Source organism: Penaeus monodon, unplaced genomic scaffold, assembly GCF_015228065.2.
Source record: "Penaeus monodon isolate SGIC_2016 unplaced genomic scaffold, NSTDA_Pmon_1 PmonScaffold_1838, whole genome shotgun sequence".
NCBI classification, from domain to species: Eukaryota; Metazoa; Arthropoda; class Malacostraca; order Decapoda; family Penaeidae; genus Penaeus; species Penaeus monodon.
The window spans coordinates 10,179-34,276 of NW_023647905.1; the positions used below are offsets into that span (position 1 = coordinate 10,179).

The 24,098-nt window shown below is 32.2% G+C and overlaps 1 protein-coding gene across 1 annotated transcript; it reads left to right on the forward strand.

The window, feature by feature from the left end:
- The first annotated feature begins 202 nt into the window (after positions 1 to 202).
- LOC119569739 lies at positions 203 to 8,877 on the forward strand. Its single transcript, XM_037917768.1, has 4 exons — positions 203 to 239; positions 504 to 529; positions 993 to 1,074; positions 7,520 to 8,877. The coding sequence occupies exons 1-4, from the start codon at positions 203 to 205 to the stop codon at positions 8,875 to 8,877; spliced, it is 1,503 nt and encodes a 500-aa protein (XP_037773696.1).
- The last annotated feature ends 15,221 nt before the right edge of the window (positions 8,878 to 24,098 follow it).

A 24,098-nucleotide genomic window follows, 5' to 3' on the forward strand; every position in this document is an offset into this window, starting at 1 on the left:
ATTAATAAAAAATACTAATGTAAATCTGTTGTCTGAAATGCGCAATTTATATTCAGAATTGTGTAAATTTGTATAGTAGTTTTAAAGACGTGGGACATTTCCATACCTGTCGAGTCATAAACAAAAACAGCCTGTCAAAGACATTTATGTTGGGAGTCATAGCCAAATTTGCCGAGCCATAGGCAAATGAAGATAATCAGACATGAGCAATGACAGGCAGACTTTGGAGGCCCACTCTAGTTTACTGCTAACCATGAACCGATCCATTTTGTACATATTTACATCAATTTTCTATTCGAAAATACAAATGGCGTCGCGCGTTTTCACAGCTAATGCAATGATGACAAACTCAGGGTTGCCCAAAATTATAGTTAGATATATAAAATGTGTAGTACTATTGCCATTATAGATGTAAGGTTTGTTACAGTATTTAGTTAATATATTAAAACGATCGATTATCTTCATAGAGCCTATATTGATGTAAGTCTTTGTTCTGTTCCTAGCATTAATTTTGAGATGTGGTATCAGCGTAAATCATAAAGAAAATCATAAAGAACAGTCAAAGACCTTTCGTGAATACTGCTACCTGTACTCCTCATTCTAACACTATTTTAAGTGTAAGTTCGCATTGTATATGCTTGCTTATCTATACTTCTAGAATATCTTAATTAATTCAGTATGTGATTTATGGTATGTTTTTCTGTTTACTCTTGGTGTTGATTAGTACATGCACATTCGCTGTCATTAAATAGGCCGTTCGTCTTTATGCATATTTTTCTTTGTATAAACTATGATTACAATCTTGAAAAAACGTCCATAGTGCGACATTGTCCCCAAATAAGAACAACATTCATTGAAAGAGCTTTTACTCAAACCAGGAATACCTTTACAAACTTGTGTCTACTAATATCCTACGAGTAAAGTCTCCTACGGACCTACCCGACTAATTTTCTCAAACTCAGGGCATCTGGAAAATAACTGATTACTTATAGGAAGCTGAGCCCAAAGAACTGACATTTGCCAATAATAATCCTACTACACTCCAGGCTCCCGTACCAGTGCGGGTGCTCAATCGTAAGGAAGGAGAAGTATCTGGCGATCTTCCTTTTTCTTCGCACCACGTCCACGCAGACACAACGCCTACGCCATGTACCTTTTACAATTACATACTTACACACCCGACATACAGCACACTTTTCTATCTTTCCATCATTCTTTTTTCCACAATACATTCACGTCCATTTATAAAACAATCACGGTCCCCGAACCTATTAATTGGGTAAATTTATCTCAGACTGGGAGAGTGCGTATGTAGTGCATGGTTGATTTTAACATGACTAGATCCAGCACCCGTCCAAATCTGACGATATGATTTCATCTCGGCAGTGCTGATAATTAGCCCAGGTTGATCTTTCTTCGGAGAATGAATTTATTACATCATCGCTGGGAAAGGTTCACCTGGGCTTTAAAGAAGCCTCGAGGGAAATGGTGTAGCAGAAGTAAATGAGTATAGTTTTCAGCCCAGGTTGACCTTTCTTCTGAGGATGGCTTACTAATTGCATCACTGGGAAAGGTTCACCTGGGCTTCAATGAAGCGTCACGACAAATGCTAAAGCAGCTATTCAACAAGAAATATGATATCAACACGAGAGCAAATACCAAATCTGATATGATATTACATCTAATCATTATTTAGAATAAATTAAAAGAACACTAGGTTGAAAGAATTATTATTAATAATTGATTATAAACAGTAGGTTGAAAGAAATAGTAATACATCGAGAGGATAATTATCAAGAATACATTAGTAGAAAGAAATAATATTAATACATTGATAGAATTCCTTAATAATTATCAAGAATACATTCATATCAAAGGTCATCCAGGCTCCCAGGAACACAAGCCTAAGACACAGAATAGTCAGACACCTAGAACAAGATAACGAGCTGTTTGCAAACAACTCCTGGCTGTCTCACACAGCCAGGGTGCTAATACGCCATCAGCTCAAAGAACCGCTACTGGCCAAGGGCATGGACTCCCCACACCCTGACTTTGTCGAAGCTCCGCCGTGGGCACAAACCTCGATAGAGTTCTCGGTCATGAGACTGGCAAGCAAAAAGAGTGAATATTGTACGCCTAGCCTAAAGGCAGAAACCCAGAGGGTCATTGCAACCATCACCCCTCCGGGGAGCCGAACATATTACACGGACGGATCGGTCGATCCCTTGACCCACACTGCAGGCGCCGGCTTCGCAGCAAGGGATGCCACAATATCCATGAGGGTAACAGACAACGCCTCCTCGCTACAGGCAGAGGCAGTTGCTATCATGGGAGCACTGAGTCACGCGTCCGTGAGGGAAGGACACGTGGTCATACACACAGACTCCAAAGGAGCCGTCGACTGTCTTCAGCAGCGCTCACCCACTGACAACATCTACCTCCTGACAACCATCCGCACAATAGCACAAAGGATGCTTGCTCAGGGTAGAAGAATTATCATAAACTGGGTTCCCAGCCATATAGGGATCAGAGGCAATGAGCTTGCTGACAGATTAGCCGAAATCGGCCGGGGTATGCCCCAAATCCCATGATAATACATCAGAGCCGAAAGTTTACTTAGGAGGAAGTGTACGGTGGCGGCCAACTCCTTCCTCCTGCAGCTTCACAGAGAGGAAACGAGATATTCCCCCTCGGCCAGCTGGTACTCAGATGCCACAGGCTATGAACCACTGGCACTCTCTGAACACAGAACACAGCCGTCGTGCTGGTAAAGAGATTATGCGAGATGCTTACACCACGGCTACAGGAGCGCCTGCTGGCAATCCCACCGCCACGGTAAGCACCGAGTGTCAGACCAACAAATGAGACAGCCATAAAAAGCTGACAAAGGCCGGGCCATAAATGAAAGGCCCGGGCGAAGCCAGAACTTCGCAAATCTCAAGCAAGCAAGCAAGCAAGAATATTGGCATTACACTCGCTCTAAATGAGCCCAGGTGAACCCTGCTTCGGAAGATGAGAAATTCACAGCATCACTGGGAAAGGTTCACCTGGGCTTAAATAAATATGAATGCAACCGTTGTCTTGGTAAATTTATCTCAGACTGGGAGAGTGCGTATGTAGTGCATGGTTGATTTTAGCATGACTAGATCCAGCACTCGTCCAAATCTGACGATATGATTTCATCTCGGCACTGCTGATAATTAGCCCAGGTTGAGAATGAATTCATTACATCATCACTGGGAAAGGTTCACCTGGGCTTTAAAGAAGCTTCGAGGGAAATCTGTAGCAGAAGTAAATAAGTATAGTTTTCAGCCCAGGTTGACCTTCCTTCTGAGGATGGCTTACTAATTGCATCACTGGGAAAGGTTCACCTGGGCTTCAAAGAAGCGTCACGGGAGCTGCTAATGCAGCTATTCGACAAGAAATATAATATCAACACGAGAGCAAATACCAAATCTGATATGATATTCAATCTAATCATTATTTAGAATAAATTAAAAGAACACTAGGTTGAAAGAATTATTATTAATATTGATTATAAACAGTAGGTTGAAAGAAAGAGTAATACATCGAGAGGATAATTATCAAGAATACATTAGTAGAAAGAAATAATATTAATACACTGATAGAATTCCTTAATAATTATCAAGAATACATTGGTAGAAAGAAATGTTATTAACACATTGATAGATAGAAATTATTATAAACAATACGTTCAAAGAAATAGTAATAGATTGAAATAAATGATATGAATGTATTTCAATAAAGCTTTATTAAACCTGAATAGAGGACGAAATAATATTAATATAGTGAAAGAGATGATGTTTGATAGTTGTGAAGAAATCCTATTAAAGTAAAGAGATGCGGGAACTGGGGACGTGAGTAGATAGATCATTGTTGAAAGAAATGATATTATCGAAAGCATATGTGGGAACTAGGGACACGAGTAGATAATTGTCAATCCGAATAGAGAATTGTGAATGATCTGATCATGTGATTATTGTATAAATGTTATCGGTGAAGGAATATTGGCAGTACACTCGCTCTAAATGAGCCCAGGTGAACCCTTCTTCGGAAGATGAAAAATTCACAGCATCACTGGGAAAGGTTCACCTGGGCTTCAACAAATATGAATGCAACCGTTGTCTCTTGGTGAACTGTTGTCTCTTGGTAAATGTATCTCAGACTGGGAGAGTGCGTATGTAGTGCATGGTTGATTTTAGCATGACTAGATCCAGCACTCGTCCAAATCTGACGATATGATTTCATCTCGGCATTGCTGATAATTAGCCCAGGTTGATCTTTCTCGGAGAATGAATTATCTGGGAAAGGTTCACCTGGGCTTTAAAGAAGCTTCGAGTGGGCTTTAAAGAAGCTTCGAGGGAAATCGTGTAGCAGAAGTAAATGAGTATAGTTTTCAGCCCAGGTTGACCTTTCTTCTGAGGATGGCTTACTAATTGCATCATTGGGAAAGGTTCACCTGGACTTCAAAGAAGCGTCACGGGAAATGCTAAAGCAGTATTCGACAAGAAATATGATATCAACACGAGAGCAAATACCAAATCTGATATGATATTCAATCCAATCATTATTTAGAATAAATTAAAAGAACACTAGGTTGAAAGAATTATTATTAATAATTGATTATAAACAGTACGTTGAAAGAAAGATTAATACATCGCGAGGATAATTATCAAGAATACATTAGTAGAAAGAAATAATATTAATACATTGATAGAATAATATTATCAAGAATACATTGGTAGAAAGAAATTATATTAATATAGTGAAAGAGATGATGTTTGATAGTTGTGAAGAAATCCTATTAAAGAAAAGAGATGCGGGAACTGGGGACGCGAGTAGATAGATCATTGTTGAAAGAAATGATATCGAAAACATATGTGGGAACTGGGGACACGAGTAGATAATTGTCAATCCGAATAGAGAATTGTGAATGATCTGATCATGTGATTATTGTATAAATGTTATCGGTGAAGGAATATTGGCAGTACACTCGCTCTAAATGAGCCCAGGTGAACCCTCTTCGGAAGATGAAAAATTCACAGCATCACTGGGAAAGGTTCACCTGGGCTTCAACAAATATGAATGCAACCATTGTCTCTTGGTGAACCGTTGTCTCTTGGTAAATGTATCTCAGACTGGGAGAGTGCGTATGTAGTGCATGGTTGATTTTAGCATGACTAGATCCAGCACTCGTCCAAATCTGACGATATGATTTCATCTCGGCACTGCTGATAATTAGCCCAGGTTGATCTTTCTTCGGAGAATGAATTTATTACATCATCACTGGGAAAGGTTCACCTGGGCTTTAAAGAAGCTTCGAGGGAAATCGTGTAGCAGAAGTAAATGAGTATAGTTTTCAGCCCAGTTGACCTTTCTTCTGAGGATGGCTACTAATTGCATCATGGAAAGGTTCACCTGGGCTTCAAAGAAGCGTCACGGGAAATGCTAAAGCAGCTATTCGACAAGAAATATGATATATCAACACGAGAGCAAATACCAAATCTGATATGATATTCAATCTAATCATTATTTAGAATAAATTAAAAGAACACTAGGTTGAAAGAATTATTATTAACAATGGATTATAAACAGTACGTTGAAAGAAATAGTAATACATCGAGAGGATAATAATATATTGAAATAAATCATTAATAATTAAGAAGAATACATTAGTAGAAAGAAATAATATTAATACATTGATCGAATACCTTAATAATTATCAAGAATACATTGGTAGAAAGAAATGATATTAACACTATTGATAGAAAGAAATTATTATAAACAATACGTTCAAAGAAATAGTAATAGATTGAAATAAATGATATGAATGTATTTCAATAAAGCTTTATTAAACCTGAATAGTGGACGAAATAATATTAATATAGTGAAAGAGATGATGTTTGATAGTTGTGAAGAAATCCTATTAAAGTAAAGAAATGCGGGAAATGCGAGTAGATAGATCATTGTTGAAAGAAATGATATTATCGAAAGCATATGTGGGAACTGGGGACACGAGTAGATAATTGTCAATCCGAATAGAGAATTGTGAATGATCTGATCATGTGATTATTGTATAAATGTTATCGGTGAAGGAATATTGGCAGTACACTCGCTCTAAATGAGCCTAGGTGAACCCTTCTTGGAAGATGAAAAATTCACAGCATCACTGGGAAATGTTCACCTGGGCTTCAATAAATATGAATGCAACCGTTGTCTCTTGGTGAACCGTTGTCTCTTGGTAAATGTATCTCAAGACTGGGAGAGTGCGTATGTAGTGCATGGTGATTTTAGCATGACTAGATCCAGCACTCGTCCAAATCTGACGATAGATTTAATCTCGGCATGATAATTAGCCCAGGTTGATCTTTCTTCGGAGAATGAATTTATTACATTATCACTGGGAAAGGTTCACCTGGGCTTTAAAGAAGCTTCGAGGGAAATCGTGTAGCAGAAGTAAATGAGTATAGTTTTCAGCCCAGGTTGACCTTTCTTCTGAGGATGGCTTACTAATTGCATCACTGGGAAAGGTTCACCTGGGCTTCAAAGAAGCGTCACGGAAAAGCTAAAGCAGCTATTCGACAAGAAATATGATATCAACACGAGAGCAAATACCAAAATTAATCAACATTATTTAGAATAAATTAAAAGAACACTAGGTTGAAAGAATTATTATTAATAATTGATTATAAACAGTACGTTGAAAGAAATAGTAATACATCGAGAGGATAATGATATATTGAAATAAATCATTAATAATTAAAAGAATACATTAGTAGAAAGAAATAATATTAATACATTGATAGAATTCCTTAATAATTATGAAGAATACATTGGTAGAAAGAAATGATATTAACACATTGATAGAAAGAAATTATTATAAACAATACGTTCAAAGAAGTAGTAATAGATTGAAATAAATTATATGAATGTATTTCAATAAAGCTTTTTTAAACCTGAATAGTGGACGAAATAATATTAATATTGTGAAAGAGATGATGTTTGATAGTTGTGAAGAAATCCTATTCAAGTAAGGAAATGCGGGAACTGGGGACGCGAGTAGATAGATCATTGTTGGAAGAAATGATATTATCGAAAGCATATGTGGGAACTGGGGACACGAGTAGATAATTGTCAATCCGAATAGAGAATTGTGAAAGATTTGATCATGTGATTATTGTATAAATGTTATCGGTGAAGGAATATTGGCAGTACACTCGCTCTAAAGGAGTTGATTCTTTGTGGCAAATGGGTCCAAAATATCTGACTCTTCCCATAAGTCAGTGGCCAATCAGTCAACCTTGTATGCAAGAGTTACCTGATAGAACCTGCATCTCATTCACTTGCAATCTTGGAATCAACTGTGTTCAGTCAAGACCCATAATAGATATTGAAAGGTTCAGCTCAAATTAGAAATTGATTAAAACTACTGCTGTAATCTTATCTCTCTCTAAACAAAAATCATTCAAAGGCATACTACTTAATCTTACACCCACAGATTTAAAACAAGCAGAAAACTACTGGGTCAGGATAGTTCAAAAAGAATTTGCAGAAGACTGGGAAAAAAGATTTACAAGGCTGGGACCCAGAAAAAATATAGACGAAATCATTGTTGTTGGGGAGAGAATAAGTAACTGGCTAAAGGCTAACTGGAATCAAGATGAGTTTGTACTGCTCTCAAGATTACACCCATTCACTAGACTTTACATACAGAATTTACATAGCATTGACCATGGAGGTGTAGATTTAACACTAGCCAAACTTCAGAGTAAATTCTGGGTACCAGGAGCACGCAGAGTAATTAAATCAGTCAAGGAGAAATGTGTAACTTGTAGAAAAGTAGACAAACTAAGAATGGAACAGAAAATGGGACAGCTTCCAGACAAGAGGCTAAAACCTTCCCCAGCATTTTATAACACATCTGTAGATTTATTTGGCCCATTTCTTATAAGAGATACTGTAAAACGAAGATCTAGAGCAAAAGTATACGGAGTAATATTTACATGTTTTACTAGTCGTGCTGTCTACATTGATCTGACAGAAGGTTATGACACAGACAGTTTCTTGAGCACATTTCGTCGATTTGTTTCCATACGAGGATATCCTCACACCATTCAATCTGACATCGGCACACAACTAATGGCTGCTAATAAAGAAATTAGGAAAATGACTGAAAAATGGAGCATTTCTCAAATATCCAAGTTTGGTTCACACCAAGGAACAACATGGTCCTTTAACAAATCAGCAGATGCGCCATGGCAGAATGGTGTTTGTGAAGCCCTGATCAAGTCAGTGAAGAGATTACTAGTGATAGTAGTTGGGGAAAATGTGTTGAGTTTTAGTGAATTACAGACAGTGATGTTTGAAGTAGCAAATCTATTAAATGAGAGACCTATTGGTCTGAAACCTGGTTATAACATAGATTTGGGATCCTATTTGTGTCCTAATGATTTGTTACTTGGTAGGGCAAGTAATAAAGTTCCTAGTGGACCCATGATAAATGCAGCTGATGTGAAAAAACGATTTAGTCTTATTCAAAGTATTGTGACCACATTTTGGAAACGGTGGATGCGGGACTACTTCCCCACATTAATAGTTAGACAAAAATGGCATGCTGAACAAAGAAATTTGAAAAGGGGTGACATTGTACTAGTTCAGGACAATGAACTAATTAGAGGAAATTGGAAGTTAGCACAAGTCTTTCGAGCTGATGCTGGTAAAGATGGCAGAATCAGAGATGTGGTACTAAGATACAAATCATCTGGTGGTAGCAATCAGTATGAAGGAAAAGGGGATATATTGATCAACAGGTCTGTGCATCGACTTGCACTAATTCTTCCCATTGAAGATCAGTGATTGGAATTATAATATGTACCCTGGAAATGATTAGGGGGGGAGTGTACTGAGAATATCTCAATATTCCCTCCTAAACAGTTTTCTGTATAATTTTGACTTAATATGTATAAATGATTCGTCTGTGGATAAGAGTTAGTTTTTGTTCAAGCAACAGAAATAAGAGAGTTAATGTATATAAATCAGATTTATGTTTACACAATTTGTTACCATTGTAAGTTTGTTGCGCATTCTGATGTTCTGCTGCGGAACGGAGACAAAGCGTCCTCTCAGAGGAGGAACAGGTGGCATCTGTGCGTTTGAAGGGAGTCGCGGTTGATTATGCCCTAGAAGGGATTATTTCGGAAGGAATAGCAACAAAACATTGTGTCAATAGCATGATTGGTGAGTTATGTTGTTATCATTTAAATCCCTGCAATTATCATGTAAAAGGCAAACAGTTGCATCGAGTGGAAGTAATATAAACGTTTGCCGTGAGTCAATGTTATCAGGCATGACCATAATCCTACTCACTTATGGAATAGAGAATTGAAAAATATTATCTTATTGATGTATTGCATTACAGTGCCATTCAGACTTGGACCTGTGGCTTCTGATTCAGCCTGAGAGATAATTCACCAGTGATTTATAGGGGAGGCACTGTGTAAGTTACATAATTGTCATGTTTGTATTATTTGTATATTTGTTCCATTCATTTCATTAGGATCATGAGATATTATTTGCTTGCTCAGGAAAAAGTTGCAAAGGTACCATTGAGTGTATAATGAAGGATTTATTTTATACTCCCATTGCTGTTTGCTCCCATTATGACCATGCAAGAGGTATTTTTGTTATTTAAACAAGCAAGTTACAGGGTGTTAGTGATTGTATGATAAGAAATGTATATTTTGTTTAGCTCCCATTGACCATTCCATTTGTGTACAAGGTCATATTGTATTTGCAATCATTTTGGATTATTGTTCATATATGATAGTTGTCCACAGGTTGGACCCTACAATAAAGGAGTAACTGCCAGTGCTGTCTTCATTCACCTGGTGAAACAGGTAGAAAGAAATTATATTAACACATTGATGGAAAGAAATTATTATAAACAATACGTTCAAAGAAATAGTAATAGATTGAAATAAATGATATGAATGTATTTCAATAAAGCTTTCTTAAACCTGAATAGTGGACGAAATAATATTAATATAGTGAAAGAGATGATGTTTGATAGTTGTGAAGAAATCCTATTAAAGTAAAGAAATGCGGGAACTGGGGACGCGAGTAGATAGATCATTGTTGAAAGAAATGATATTATCGAAAGCAAAATGGTTTGAACTGGGGACACGAAATAGATAAATTTTTCAATCGAATAGAGAATTTTTGAATGATCTGATCCCTGTGAATTGTATAAATTTATCGGGAAGGAAAATTGGCAGACCTCGCTCTAAATGAGCCCGGTTTAACCCTTTTGGGAAAATGAAAAAATTTACAGCATCACGGGAAAATTTTTACCTGGGCTTTAACAATATGAAGCAAAACCCTTTTTCTCTTTGGGAAATGTATCTCAAAACCGGGGAGAGTGCGTATGTAGGGGCATGGTTTTATTTTGCATGACTAGATCCAGCCCCTCGTCCAAACTGACGATATGATTTCATCTCGGCCCCCGGGGGGGGAATTAGCCCAGGTTGTTTTTTCTTTCGGGAATGAATTTATTAATCATCACTGGGGAAAAGGGTTTACCTGGGGTTTTAAAAAAGCTTTGAGGGAAAACGTGTAGCCGAAGTAAATGAGTATAGTTTTCAGCCCGGTTTACCTTTCTTTGAGGAAAGGCTTACAAAATTTCATCACTGGGAAAGGTTTACTTGGGCTTCAAAGAACGTCACGGGAAATGCTAAAGTAGCCCATTCACAAGAAATATTAAAATCCAAAAACGAGAGCAAATACCTAACTGATTGATATTCAACTAATTTATTCTTTAGAATAAATTAAAAGAAAAAATAGGTTGGGTAGAAAATTAAATTTTTAACAATGGATTAAAAAACCGTACGTTTAAAGAAAAATTAATAAAATCGAGGGATAATGATATATTTAAAAAAATCATTAATAATTAAAAAAGAATACATTTGTGAAAAAAATAAAAATTAATCCCTTGATAGAATACCTCAATTTAAATTTTCAAATAGTAATACATCGAGAGGATAATGATTATTGAAATAAATTTATTAATAAATTTAAAATTTGTAGAAAAAAAATAATAAATTTAAAACATTTATCGAATACCTTAATAATTATCAAAATACATTGGGAGAAAAAAATGATATTTAAAACTATTTATAGAAAAAAATTATTATAACAATAGTTCAAAAAAATAGTAAATAGATTGAAATAAATGATATGAATGTATTTCAATAAAGCTTTATTAAAACCCGAATTTGTGGACGAAATAATATTAATATAGTTGTGAAGAAAAAACCTATTAAAGTAAAGAATGCGGGAAAATGGGGACGGAGAGATAGATTTATTGTTGAAAGAAATGATATTACGAAACATATGTGAGAAATGGGGACACGATTTGATAATTGTCAATCCGAATAGAGAATTTGGGGGTAAATTTATAAATTTATTATTGTATAAAGGGTTTTCGGTGAAGGGAAAATTGGCAGTACACTCGCTCTAAATAAACCCAGGTGAACCCTTCTTTGGGGAAAATGAAAAATTCACAGCATCATGGGAAAGGTTCCCTGGGGTTCAACCCAAAAATGAATGGGAACCGTTGTCTCTTGGTAAATGTATCTCGCTGGGAAAAGGCGTATGTAGGGGAGGTTTATTTTAGCATTATAGATCCCCCCTCGCCAAATCCCGACGATATGAATTTTAAAACCGGGGAAAGCTGATAAATTAAACCCCGGTTATCTTTTTTCGGAGAATGAATTTTTTTACATTTTTCATTTGGGGGGAAAAGGGTTTACCTGGGCTTTAAAAAAAGCTTCGAGGGAAATCGGGTAGCAGAAAATAATGAGTATAGTTTTTTTAGCCCAGGTTTTACCTTTCTTCTGAGGATGGCTTACTAATTGATCACTGGGAAAAGGTTTTCCCTTGGGGTTTTAAAGAAGCGTCACGGGGAAAACTTTAAAGCAGCTTTCGACAAGAAAATGATATACAACACGGGGGAAACAAATACCAAAAATTTATATGATATTTAATCTAATCATTCTTTAGAATTAAAAAAAAAGAACCCCCGGTTGAAAGAATTATTTTTAAAATATTAAAAAGTAGTTAAAGAAAAGTAATACATAGAGAAAGATAAATTAATTAAATCAATAATTAAAAAAAATTAGTAGAAAGAAAATAAAATTTTTAATGATAAATAATTAATTAAAAAAATTTAAATTTAAAAAATCATATAATAAATTAAAAAAATAATTAAAAGAAATTTAAATTATAAGAAAAACTTAATAAATAAAAAAGAAAAAATTGATATAAATATTGATAAAAATTTAAACAATAGTTAAAAGAAAAGAAAATTGAAAAATGATTAATTATTAAGATTTTAAATTGGGAAGAAAGGGAAAAAAGGAAGAGATGATTTTGATAGTTGAAGAAATATAAGAAATGGGAATGGGGAAGTAGATATGAAAATTGTTGAAAGAAAATATTTTTTAAAGAATGGGAAGGAAAAGGATTTAATCATAAAATGGAAGGAAATTTTATATTTAAAAGTTCCCGGGAAGTAATTGGCAACATTTAAATACAATTGAACCTTTTGGAAGTAAAAAATTAAAACAGTCCTGGAAGGATTATAAAATTAATCATTTTGAATAATAAAAAAACAGAAAATAATTAAATAAGATTAAAATTGAAAGAAAAAATTACAATGTAATATAAGAATAATAATAATTACATATATTAAAAAAATTATAAAATTATAGAAACTAATAATGTATCAATATTATCAAGTAAGATATTAAAATTTAATAATTAACATTAGTAAAAAAAGTTAAAATGGTGAATCCTAATTATCAAAAATTTAAAATATTAAGAAAAATTTTAAAATTTGAAAGAATTATTAAAAATTAAAAAAAAAAAAAAAGTAAAAAAGAATAGAAAGATTAATAATTTTTAAAAAATATAGGAAAATATTAATAATGGAAAGAGATATTTTAATTTAAAGAAATCCATTAAAGTAAAGAAATGGAATGGGGAGCGTAAATGATCATGTTAAAAATGATATTATGGAAACTATTTGACTGGAAAAAATAATTAATCCGAAAGGGAAAATTTTTTATCTATCATTTTTATTGTATAAATGTTAACCGGTGGAAATGGAATAAGCTTTTGAGGTAAATTTTAAATGAAGAATTCACCAATAAAGTTACCTTGTTACAAAATATATATGGCCGGTGACCCTTTGTTTTGAATTTCTCCAATGGGAGAAAGGGTGGGCGGATAATTGAATTGTAGAAAATCTGAGTATATTTCACCGGCCTATAATTCCCACCTTTGAATTTGAAAGTTTTACTCAGGGAAAAAATGCTTTAAAAAGCTTCGAGAAATGTAGAAAAATAAATTTTTAAGATTCCTATTGAATTTACTAAACCCCTGGAAAGGAACCTTTCTTTAAAGAACGTACGGGAAAAAAGAATATGAAATTAATTAAATAAACCATCTAAATCAAATAAATTTAGAATATTCAGAAATAGAAAAATTATTATTAAAATATTAAAATTGAATTAAAATTAAAAACGAGGAAAGGAATAGAATTAAATTTAATAATTACAAAATTTATAAAGAAATAAATTTAAAATTAATTATGAAATAATATTTTAAAAAACTCAAGGAATATAAATTGAAAAAATATATATTATTATAAAGAATAAAATAATTATGAAATAATATTTAATAATTTAAAAAAAATATGGGAATTATAAAAATTAATAAAAAATTTAAGAAAATAGTATAATGAAATAATTATTAATGTTTAAAATTCTAGAAAGTAGAAATTAATATTAAAAAAAAAATTATTTGATATGTGAAATTAAATTTGAAAAGGAATTCGATAGAAGATAATTTTAAGATAAAATAAAATAGAGGGGGGAAGAATAATTAACCAAAAAAGAATTAAAACATTTGGGTTTTAATAATTATAAAATTGAAGAAATTTATACAAATTAATATAATTTTTGGGAAAAGAAAATTAAAGACCAAAAATCAAAAGAAGAACCAATGTCTTGGAAAAATTTTTGGTAATGATTAATGGGAAGCGTAGTATGTTTGATTTAGAAATGAATATGCATGGGCAATTGACAAGATCTTGGGAAATTGTGATAATTGCCAGGTGATTTTTGAAATAATTAAAAATTAATATGGAAAAGGTTCACTGGGTTTAAAAAGTAGGGGTTAGGAGAAAATAGTTTTCACCGGGGATTTTCTGAAATGGGAAATTATTATGGAAAATTTGGGTTTGAGCGGGAAAAAGCATTAAAAAAATTGAAATACCGAGGGAAAATTTAAATTAATATGAATTCATAATATTTAATAATTAAAGAACTGGTGAAAAATTTTTATAATATAAATTTTACCCGGGACCCTTTGAGAGGGAAAATTGAAAACTTAAAATTACCGGGGTCAAAAAAGAAAATTTACAATTTTGGAAAACCTGAATATCAATAGAAAGGGAAGTGTATTTGAATAATCATTATAAAATTAAAAAAAATTTTTAAAATATTTCAATTATTAAAAAAATACTTTTAAAAAAATAATTAATATGAGAAAGAAATTTTTAAAAAACAGAAAAATAGTAGAAAAAAAATATAAGTATTAAAATTTTAACCTATATGGAGGAAAAAATTATAATGGAAAGAATGTTAAAAATTGAGAAAAATCTATTAAAAAGAGAAACTGAATACGAAATAAAAAATTTTTTAAAAAATGAATTAATAAAATTGGGGGAAAGAATATTAAATAAAAGAATTTTAAAAGAATTTATAATGTATTGGGGGAAATATTATTGAAAATATTTACATTTTAAGAACCAAAAAATTTTGGGGAAAAAAAACAATAAATCATGGGAAGAATGATATTTTAATATTTGAATAAATAAAAAAAATGTTGAAAAATATTAATAATTTATTTATATTTAAAATCGAAACATGGAAAAATTATAAATTTAAAAAAATAATTAAAAGAAAAATAAATATATGATAAATCAAATATTAAAATATAAAACCTCGGAATATGAAAAAATTAATATTAAAATGAATTTAATAATAATTAATAACAAATAAAAAACTGGTAGAAAATTATTAAATATTATGGGAAAAATATTAAACAGTCAGAAAGTTAATTGAATAAAGAATTTTAATAGCTTTTTATAATAGGAGAATATTTAATTAAAGAGGGTTTTTTAATTCTTGTGAAGATGGGAAAAGACGGAAGGGAAAAAATCATTTGGGAAAAAATATTTAGAAAAAAATGGGGAAAGGGAAATAATAATATTTAAAAAAAGAAGAATTAAATTAAAGATATATATTTGATAAATATGTAATTGAAAAGATACATGAAAATAGAAATTGAAAATTTTTTTAAATAAAAATAAGGTAAAAGGGGAAAAATTAATTTTAAAATAAAATAAATTTCTTGGGAATTTTTTTGTAAATTAACTTGAAAGTATATAATAATTTATTTAGACATATTTTCAAACCATTTGAAGAATATTTTCCCCTTGATAATACAATATCTTCTTCGAAAAGAAATTTTTTTTAAAATAAGAATCAGGGTTTAAAAGATTAGGAAACGAAATAAATTATATTTGAGGTAGTTGTTTGTTAAAGGTTATTTAAAAATGGAAGGGACCGGGTTAAAAGAAGCCAAAGGAAATGAAAATATTGACAAGAAATATAATTCAAGGAAAAATTTTAAAACAATCTTATTTTTAAATTGGGAAAAATTTAAATTTAAATTTAAAAACTTAAAAATAAAAATCCAGGATTAGAAATTGATCTTTAATATCAAGAATCTTAGTAGAAAAAAAATTAATTTAAGAATTCCAATAAATTTAAAATAACTCGAAATAATTTAAAAGAATAATTTAAAATTAACATTATAAAGAAATTTAATCTTTTCGAATACTTATAATTTCAAACAGAGAAAAATGTTTAACATTTTAAGAATTTTAAAAAATCAAGAAATTAACCGTTGAAAATAAGGAAGTTTAATAATTTCTTACGAAAGGGAGAAATAAAAAAAGAAAGGGTATGATAGTTGTAAATATTAAATAAAAGGGGCACCGGAAAGGATTATTTTAAAAATATTTAATGAAAATTGGGGAGGAAAATAGAAATTTTAAAAAAAAAAAATGGAAAAATATTTAAACTTAAGGTGAAAATAAGAAAAACTCTAAATTTTAACTTTTTAAGAATAAAAATTAAGAAAAATTTCACCCCTAACATAATATAAATTTTTGGTAATTTTTAAAATCAAATAGAATGTAGAAAATATGAATGATTTAATTTATTAATATGTTTGGAGAAATTAATGAAGAAAGAATTAAATCCATTAAAGTAAAGAAAATGCGGGAGACTGGGGACGCGAAGATTAATGACATTGTTTGAAAGAAATGATATTATTCGGAAAAGCATATGTTGGGAAACTGGGACACGAAGAGATAATGTCAATCCGAAATAGAGAATTGTGAATGATCTGATCATGTGATTATTGTTAAAAATTGTTATCGGTGAAGGAAATATTTGGCAGTACACTCGCTCTAAATGAGCCCAGGTGAACCCTTCTTGGGAAGATGAAAAACTTTGAGCATCATTGGGAAAGGTTCACTTGGGCTTCAACAAATATGAATGCAACCGTTTGTCTCTTGGTGAACCGTTGTAAAAATGTAATCTCAGACTGGGAGAGTGCGTATGGAGTGCATGGTTGATTTTACATGACTAGATCCAGCTACTCGTCCAAATCTGACGAAATGATTTCATCTCGGCACTGCTGATATAATTAGCCCAGGTTGATTCTTTTCTTCGGAGAATGAATTTATTACATTATCAACTGGGAAAGGTTTCACCTGGGCTTTTTAAAGAAGCTTCGAGGGAAATCGTGTAGCAGAAGAATAATTGAGTATATAGTTTTCAGCCCAGGTTGAACCTTTCTTCTTGAGGATGGCTTTACTAATTGCATCACTGGGAAAGGTTCACCTGGGCTTCAAAGAAGCGTCACGGAAATGCTAAAGCAGCTTATTCGACAAGAAATATGATATATCAACACGAGAGCAAATACCAAATCTGATATGATATTCAATCTAATCATTATTTAGAATAATTAAAAGAAACACTAGGTTGAAAGAATTATTATTAATATTGATTTAAAACAGTACGTTTGAAAGAAATAGTAATACATTGAGAGGAATATAATATATGAATTAAATCATTATAATTAACAAGAATACATTAGTAGAAAGAAATAATATTAATACATTGATCGAATACCTTATAATTATCAAGAATACATTGGTAGAAAAAATGATATTAAACATATTGATAGAAAGAAATTATTAAAACAATACGTTCAAAGAATAGTAATAGATTGAAATAAATGATATGAATGTATTTCAATAAAGCTTTATTAAACCTGAATAGTGGACGAAATAATATCAATATAGTGAAAGATGATGTTTGATGTTGTTGTGAAGAAATCCTATTAAAGTAAAGAAATGCGGGAACTGGGGACGCGAGTAGATAGATCATTGTTGAAAGAAATGATATTATGAAAGCATATGTGGGAACTGGGGACACGAGTAGATAATTGTCAATCCGAATAAAGAATTGTGAATGATCTGATCATGTGATTATTGTATAAATGTTATCGGTGAAGGAATATTGGGCAGTACACTCGCTCTAAATGAGCCCAGGTGAACCCTTCTTGGGAAGATGAAAAATTCACAGCATCACTGGGAAAGGTTCACCTGGGCTTCAACAAATATGAATGCAACCGTTGTCTCTTGGTAACTCCTGTAAACTTATTCAGATGGGAGTGCGTATGTAGTGCATGGTTGATTTTAGCATGACTAGATCCAGCACTCGTCCAAATCTGACGATATGATTTCATCTCGGCACTGCTGATAATTAGCCCAGGTTGACCTTTCTTCGGAGAATAATTTATTACATCATCACTGGGAAAGGTTCACCTGGGCTTTAAAGAACTTCGAGGGAAATCGTGTTAGCAGAAGTAAATGAGTATAGTTTTCAGCCCAGGTTGACCTTTCTTCTGAGGATGGCTTACTAATTGCATCACTGGAAAGGTTCACCTGGGCTTCAAAGAAGCGTCACGGGAAATGCTAAAGCAGCTATTCGACAAGAATATGATATATCAACACGAGAGCAAATACCAAATCTGATATGATATTCATCTAATCATTATTTAAATAATTAAAAGAACACTAGGTTGAAAGAATTTATTAATAATTGATTATAAACAGTACGTGAAAGAAATAGTAATACATCGAGAGGATAATGATATATTGAATTAATCATTATAATTACAGAAACATAGTAGAAAGAAATAATATTAATACATTGTAGAATACCTAATATTATAATATAATACATCGAAGATAATAATATTTGAAATAAATATTAAAAAACTTAGTAGAAAAAAATATATATCATTTATGAATACTTAATAATTATAAAATACATGGTTAGAAAGAATGTATAAAATGATGAGAAATATATAAATTTGTTAAAGAAATGATAGATTGAAATATGTGAATTAATTCAATAAACTTTATAAACTGAATATGAGAAATAAATTATATAGTGAAAGAATATGTTGATCATGTTGAAGAATCCATTAAAGTAAAGAAATGCGAACTGGGAATAGATAATCATGTGAAAGAAATGATATATGAAGCATATTGGAACTGGACACATGTAATAATGTAATCCGAATAGAGAATTGGAAAGATCTGATCATGTGATATTGTATAAATTTATCGGAGAATATTCATACACTCGCTCAAATAGCCCGTGAACCTTCTTGGGAAGATAAAAATTACACATCACTGGGAAAGGTTCACCTGGGCTTCAACAAATATGAATGCAATGAACCGTTGTCTCTTGGTAAAATGTATCTCAGACTGGGAGAGTGCGTATGTAGTGCATGGTTGATTTTAGCATGACTAGATCCAGCACTCGTCCAAATCTGACGATATGATTTCATCTCGGCACTGCTGATAATTAGCCCAGGTTGATCTTTCTTCGGAGAATGAATTTATTACATCATCACTGGGAAAGGTTCACCTGGGCTTTAAAGAAGCTTCGAGGGAAATCGTGTAGCAGAAGTAAATGAGTATAGTTTTCAGCCCAGGTTGACCTTTCTTCTGAGGATGGCTTACTAATTGCATCACTGGGAAAGGTTCACCTGGGCTTCAAAGAAGCTTAGGAATGTAAGAGCTATTCGAAAGTTGATACAAGAGAGAAATACAATGATTTATTAACCAGGTTAATTTAGGAATAATAATCTAGGGAACACTGGAAGAATAGAGACTAAGTATCGAAGTAAATGAATAAAATATTCAAATCAGAATCTGAGGAGATGAAATTAATATTTTATAAATTAAAAGACTAGTGAAAGAATTATATTAATAATTATACAGTACCTTAAAAAATTATAGAATACATCGAGAGGATAATGATATTTGAAAAACATTAATTATTTAACATTGTAAAGATAATATATACATTGATCGAATACCTTAATAATTATCAAGAATACATGGTGAAGAAAAAGATATTAACACATTGATAGAAAAAATTGTATATAATAACAATACGTTAAAGAAATAGTATGAGAATAGATTATAATGATATATTGCAAAATAAAGCTTACTTAAAAACCTGAATAGTGGAGAAAAAATTATATATATAGTGAAAGAGATGATGTTTGATATTGGTGAAAAATCCTATTAAAGTAAAAAATGCGGGAAACTGGGGACGCGAGTAAGATAGATCATTGTTGAAAGAATGAAATTAAATGATAACTTATGGAGAAGAAGCTATATGTAAAGAAACATGGGGAACGAGTAAGATAATTGTCAATCGAAATAGAGAATTGTGAATGATCTGATCATGTGATTATTGTATAAATGTTATCGGTTGAAGGAATATTGGCAGTACACTCGCTCAAATGAGCCCAGGTGAAAACCCTTCTTGGGAAGATGAAAAAATTCAACAGCATCACTGGGAAAGGTTTCACCTGGGCTTCAAACAATATTGAATGCAAAACCGTTTTTGGTGAACTTTCTTGGTAAATGTATTCAGACTGGGAGAGTGCGTTATGTAGTGCATGGTTGATTTTAGCATGACTAGATCCAGCCCGTCCAAATCTGACGATTGATTTCATCTCGGCACTGTGATAATTAGCCCAGGTTGATCTTCTTCGGAATGAATTTTATAATCATCACTGGGAAAGGTTCACCTGGGTTTAAAAGAAGCGTAGATACTTTGGAAATCGTAGAAGTAAATGAGTATAGTTCAGCCCAGGTTGACATTTCTTCTGAGGATGTCTTACTAATTGCATCACTGGGAAAGGTTTCACCTGGGCTTTAAGAAGCGTCACGGGGAAATGCTAAAGCAATAATTCGACAGAATATGATTATCAACACGAGAGTTACCAATTGATATGAAATTATTAAAATCTAATATTTAGATTTAAAAGATCACTAGGTTGAAAGGTACATCTTTCATTAATTTAAATTGATTTAAAACGTACGTTGATAATAGAAATAGTAATACATCGAGAGGATAATATGATATTATTGAATTAAAATTCATTAATAAATTAACCTAAGAAAATTACATTGTAGAAAGAATTAATATTAATATATACATTGATAAAGAATACCTCAATAATTATCAAGAATACATTGGTAGAAAAGAAATGATATTTAAAACACTATTGATAGAAAAGAAATTATTATAAAAACAATACGTTTCAAAGAAATAGTAATAGATTGAAATAAATGATATGAATGTATTTCAATAAAGCTTTATTAAACCTGAATAGTGGAGAAATAATATTAAATATAGTGAAAAGAGATGATGTTATAGTTGTGAAGAATATCCTATTAAAGATAGAGAAAAATGCGGGAAAAATGGGGACGCGAGTAGATAAGATCATTGTTGAAAGAAATGAATTATGGAAAGCAAATATAGTGGAAGAACTGTGGGAACTGGGGACAAGTAGATAATTGTCAATCCGAATAGAGAATTGTGAATGATCTGATCATGTGATTATTGTATAAATGTTATCGGTGAAGGAATATTGGCAGTACACTCGCTCTAAATGAGCCAGGTGAACCCTTCTTGGGAAGATGAAAAATTCACAGCATCACTGGGAAAGGTTCACCTGGGCTTCAACAAATATGAATGCAAACCGTTGTCTCTTGGTAAATGTATCTCAGACTGGGAGAGTGGTATGTAGTGCATGGTTGATTTTAGCATGACTAGATCCAGCACTCGTCCAAATCTGACGATATGATTTCATCTCGGCACTGCTGATAATTAGCCCAGGTTGATCTTTCTTCGGAGAATGAATTTATTACATCATCACTGGGAAAGGTTCACCTGGGCTTTAAAGAAGCTTCGAGGGAAATCGTGTAGCAGAAGTAAATGAGTATAGTTTTCAGCCCAGGTTGACCTTTCTTCTGAGGATGGCTTACTAATTGCATCACTGGGAAAGGTTCACCTGGGCTTCAAAGAAGCGTCACGGGAAATGCTAAAGCAGCTATTCGACAAGAAATATGATATATCAACACGAGAGCAAATACCAAATCTGATATGATATTCAATCTAATCATTATTTAGAATAAATTAAAAGAACACTAGGTTGAAAGAATTATTATTAATAATGATTATAAACAGTACGTTGAAAGAAAATAGTAATACATCGAGAGGATAATGATATATTGAATTAAATCATTAATAATTAACATTAGTAGAAAGAAATAATATTAATACATTGATCGAATACCTTAATAATTATCAAGAATACATTGGTAGAAAGAAATGATATTAACACTATTGATAGAAAGAAATTATTAAAACAATACGTTCAAAGAAATAGTAATAGATTGAAATAAATGATATGAATGTATTTCAATAAAGCTTTATTAAACCTGAATAGTGGACGAAATAATATTAATATAGTGAAAGAGATGATGTTTGATAGTTGTGAAGAAATCCTATTAAAGTAAAGAAATGCGGGAACTGGGGACGCGAGTAGATAGATCATTGTTGAAAGAAATGATATTATCGAAAGCATATGTGGGAACTGGGGACACGAGTAGATAATTGTCAATCCGAATAGAGAATTGTGAATGATCTGATCATGTGATTATTGTATAAATGTATCGGTGAAGGAATATTGGCAGTACACTCGCTCTAAATGAGCCCAGGTGACCCTTCTTGGGAAGATGAAAATTCACAGCATCACTGGGAAAGTTCACCTGGGCTTCACAAATATGAATGCAACCGTTGTCTCTTGGTGAACCGTTGTCTCTGGAAATGTATGCTCAGATGGAATGATTTGCATGTGATACATAGACCACACTCGTCCAAATCTGACGATATGATTTCATCTCGGCATGCTGATAATTACCCAGGTGATCTTTCTTCGGAGAATGAATTTATTACATCATCACTGGGAAAGGTTCACCTGGGCTTTAAAGAGCTTCGAGGGAAATCGTGTAGCAGAAGTAAATGATATAGTTTTCAGCCCAGGTTGACCTTTCTTCTGAAGATGGCTTACTAATTGCATCACTAGGAAAGGTTCACCTGGGCTTCAAAGAAGCGTCACGGGAAATGCTAAAGCAGCTATTCGACAAGAAATATTATTCAACACGAGAGAAATACCAAATCTGATATGATATTCAATCTAATCATATTTAGAATAAATTAAAGAACACTAGGTTGAAAGAAATTATTATTAATAATTGATTATAAACAGTACGTTGAAAGAAGAATACATTGGTAGAAAGAAATGATATTAACACTATTGATAGAAAGAAATTATTATAAACAATACGTTCAAAGAAATAGTAATAGATTGAAATAAATGATATGAATGTATTTCAATAAAGCTTTTTAAACCTGAATAGTGGAGAAATAATATTAATATAGTGAAAGAGATGATGTTTGATAGTTGTGAAGAAATCCTATTAAAGTAAAGAAATGCGGGAACTGGGGACGCGAGTAGATAGATCATTGTTGAAAGAAATGATATTATGAAAGCATATGTGGGACTGGGGACACGAGTAGATAATTGTCAATCCGAATAGAGAATTGTGAATGATCTGATCATGTGATTATTGTATAAATGTTATCGGTGAAGGAATATTGGCAGTACACTCGCTCTAAATGAGCCCAGGTGAACCCTTCTTGGGAAGATGAAAAATTCACAGCATCACTGGGAAAGGTTCACCTGGGCTTCAACAAATATGAATGCAACCGTTGTCTCTTGGTAAATGTATCTCAGACTGGGAGAGTGCGTATGTAGTGCATGGTTGATTTTAGCATGACTAGATCCAGCACTCGTCCAAATCTGACGATATGATTTCATCTCGGCACTGCTGATAATTAGCCCAGGTTGATCTTTCTTCGGAGAATGAATTTATTACATCATCACTGGGAAAGGTTCACCTGGGCTTTAAAGAAGCTTCGAGGGAAATCGTGTAGCAGAAGTAAATGAGTATAGTTTTCAGCCCAGGTTGACCTTTCTTCTGAGGATGGCTTACTAATTGCATCACTGGGAAAGGTTCACCTGGGCTTCAAAGAAGCGTCACGGGAAATGCTAAAGCAGCTATTCGACAAGAAATATGATATATCAACACGAGAGCAAATACCAAATCTGATATGATATTCAATCTAATCATTATTTTAAAAGAACACTAGGTTGAAAGAATTATTATTAATAGTTGATTATAAACAGTACGTTGAAAGAAATAGTAATACATCGAGAGGATAATGATATATTGAATAAATCATTAATAATTACAAGAATACATTAGTAAAAGAATAATATTAATACATTGATAGAATACCTCAATAATTATCAAATAGTAATACATCGAGAGGAAATGATATATTGAAATAAACATTAATATAACATAGTTAAAAGAAATTAATATTAATAACATTGACGAATACTTAATAATTATTCAAGATAATTGGTAGAAGAAT

Bases quoted from the DNA above. Each gene is read 5' to 3' on its own strand.
- LOC119569739 (XM_037917768.1), top strand. From the start codon at position 203: ATGAGCAATGACAGGCAGACTTTGGAGGCCCACTCTA. The intron at 240-503 runs GTTTACTGCTAA...TTCTGTTCCTAG, and splicing joins GACTTTGGAGGCCCACTCTA to CATTAATTTTGAGATGTGGT. The intron at 1,075-7,519 runs GTAAGGAAGGAG...TTACACCCACAG, and splicing joins ACCAGTGCGGGTGCTCAATC to ATTTAAAACAAGCAGAAAAC.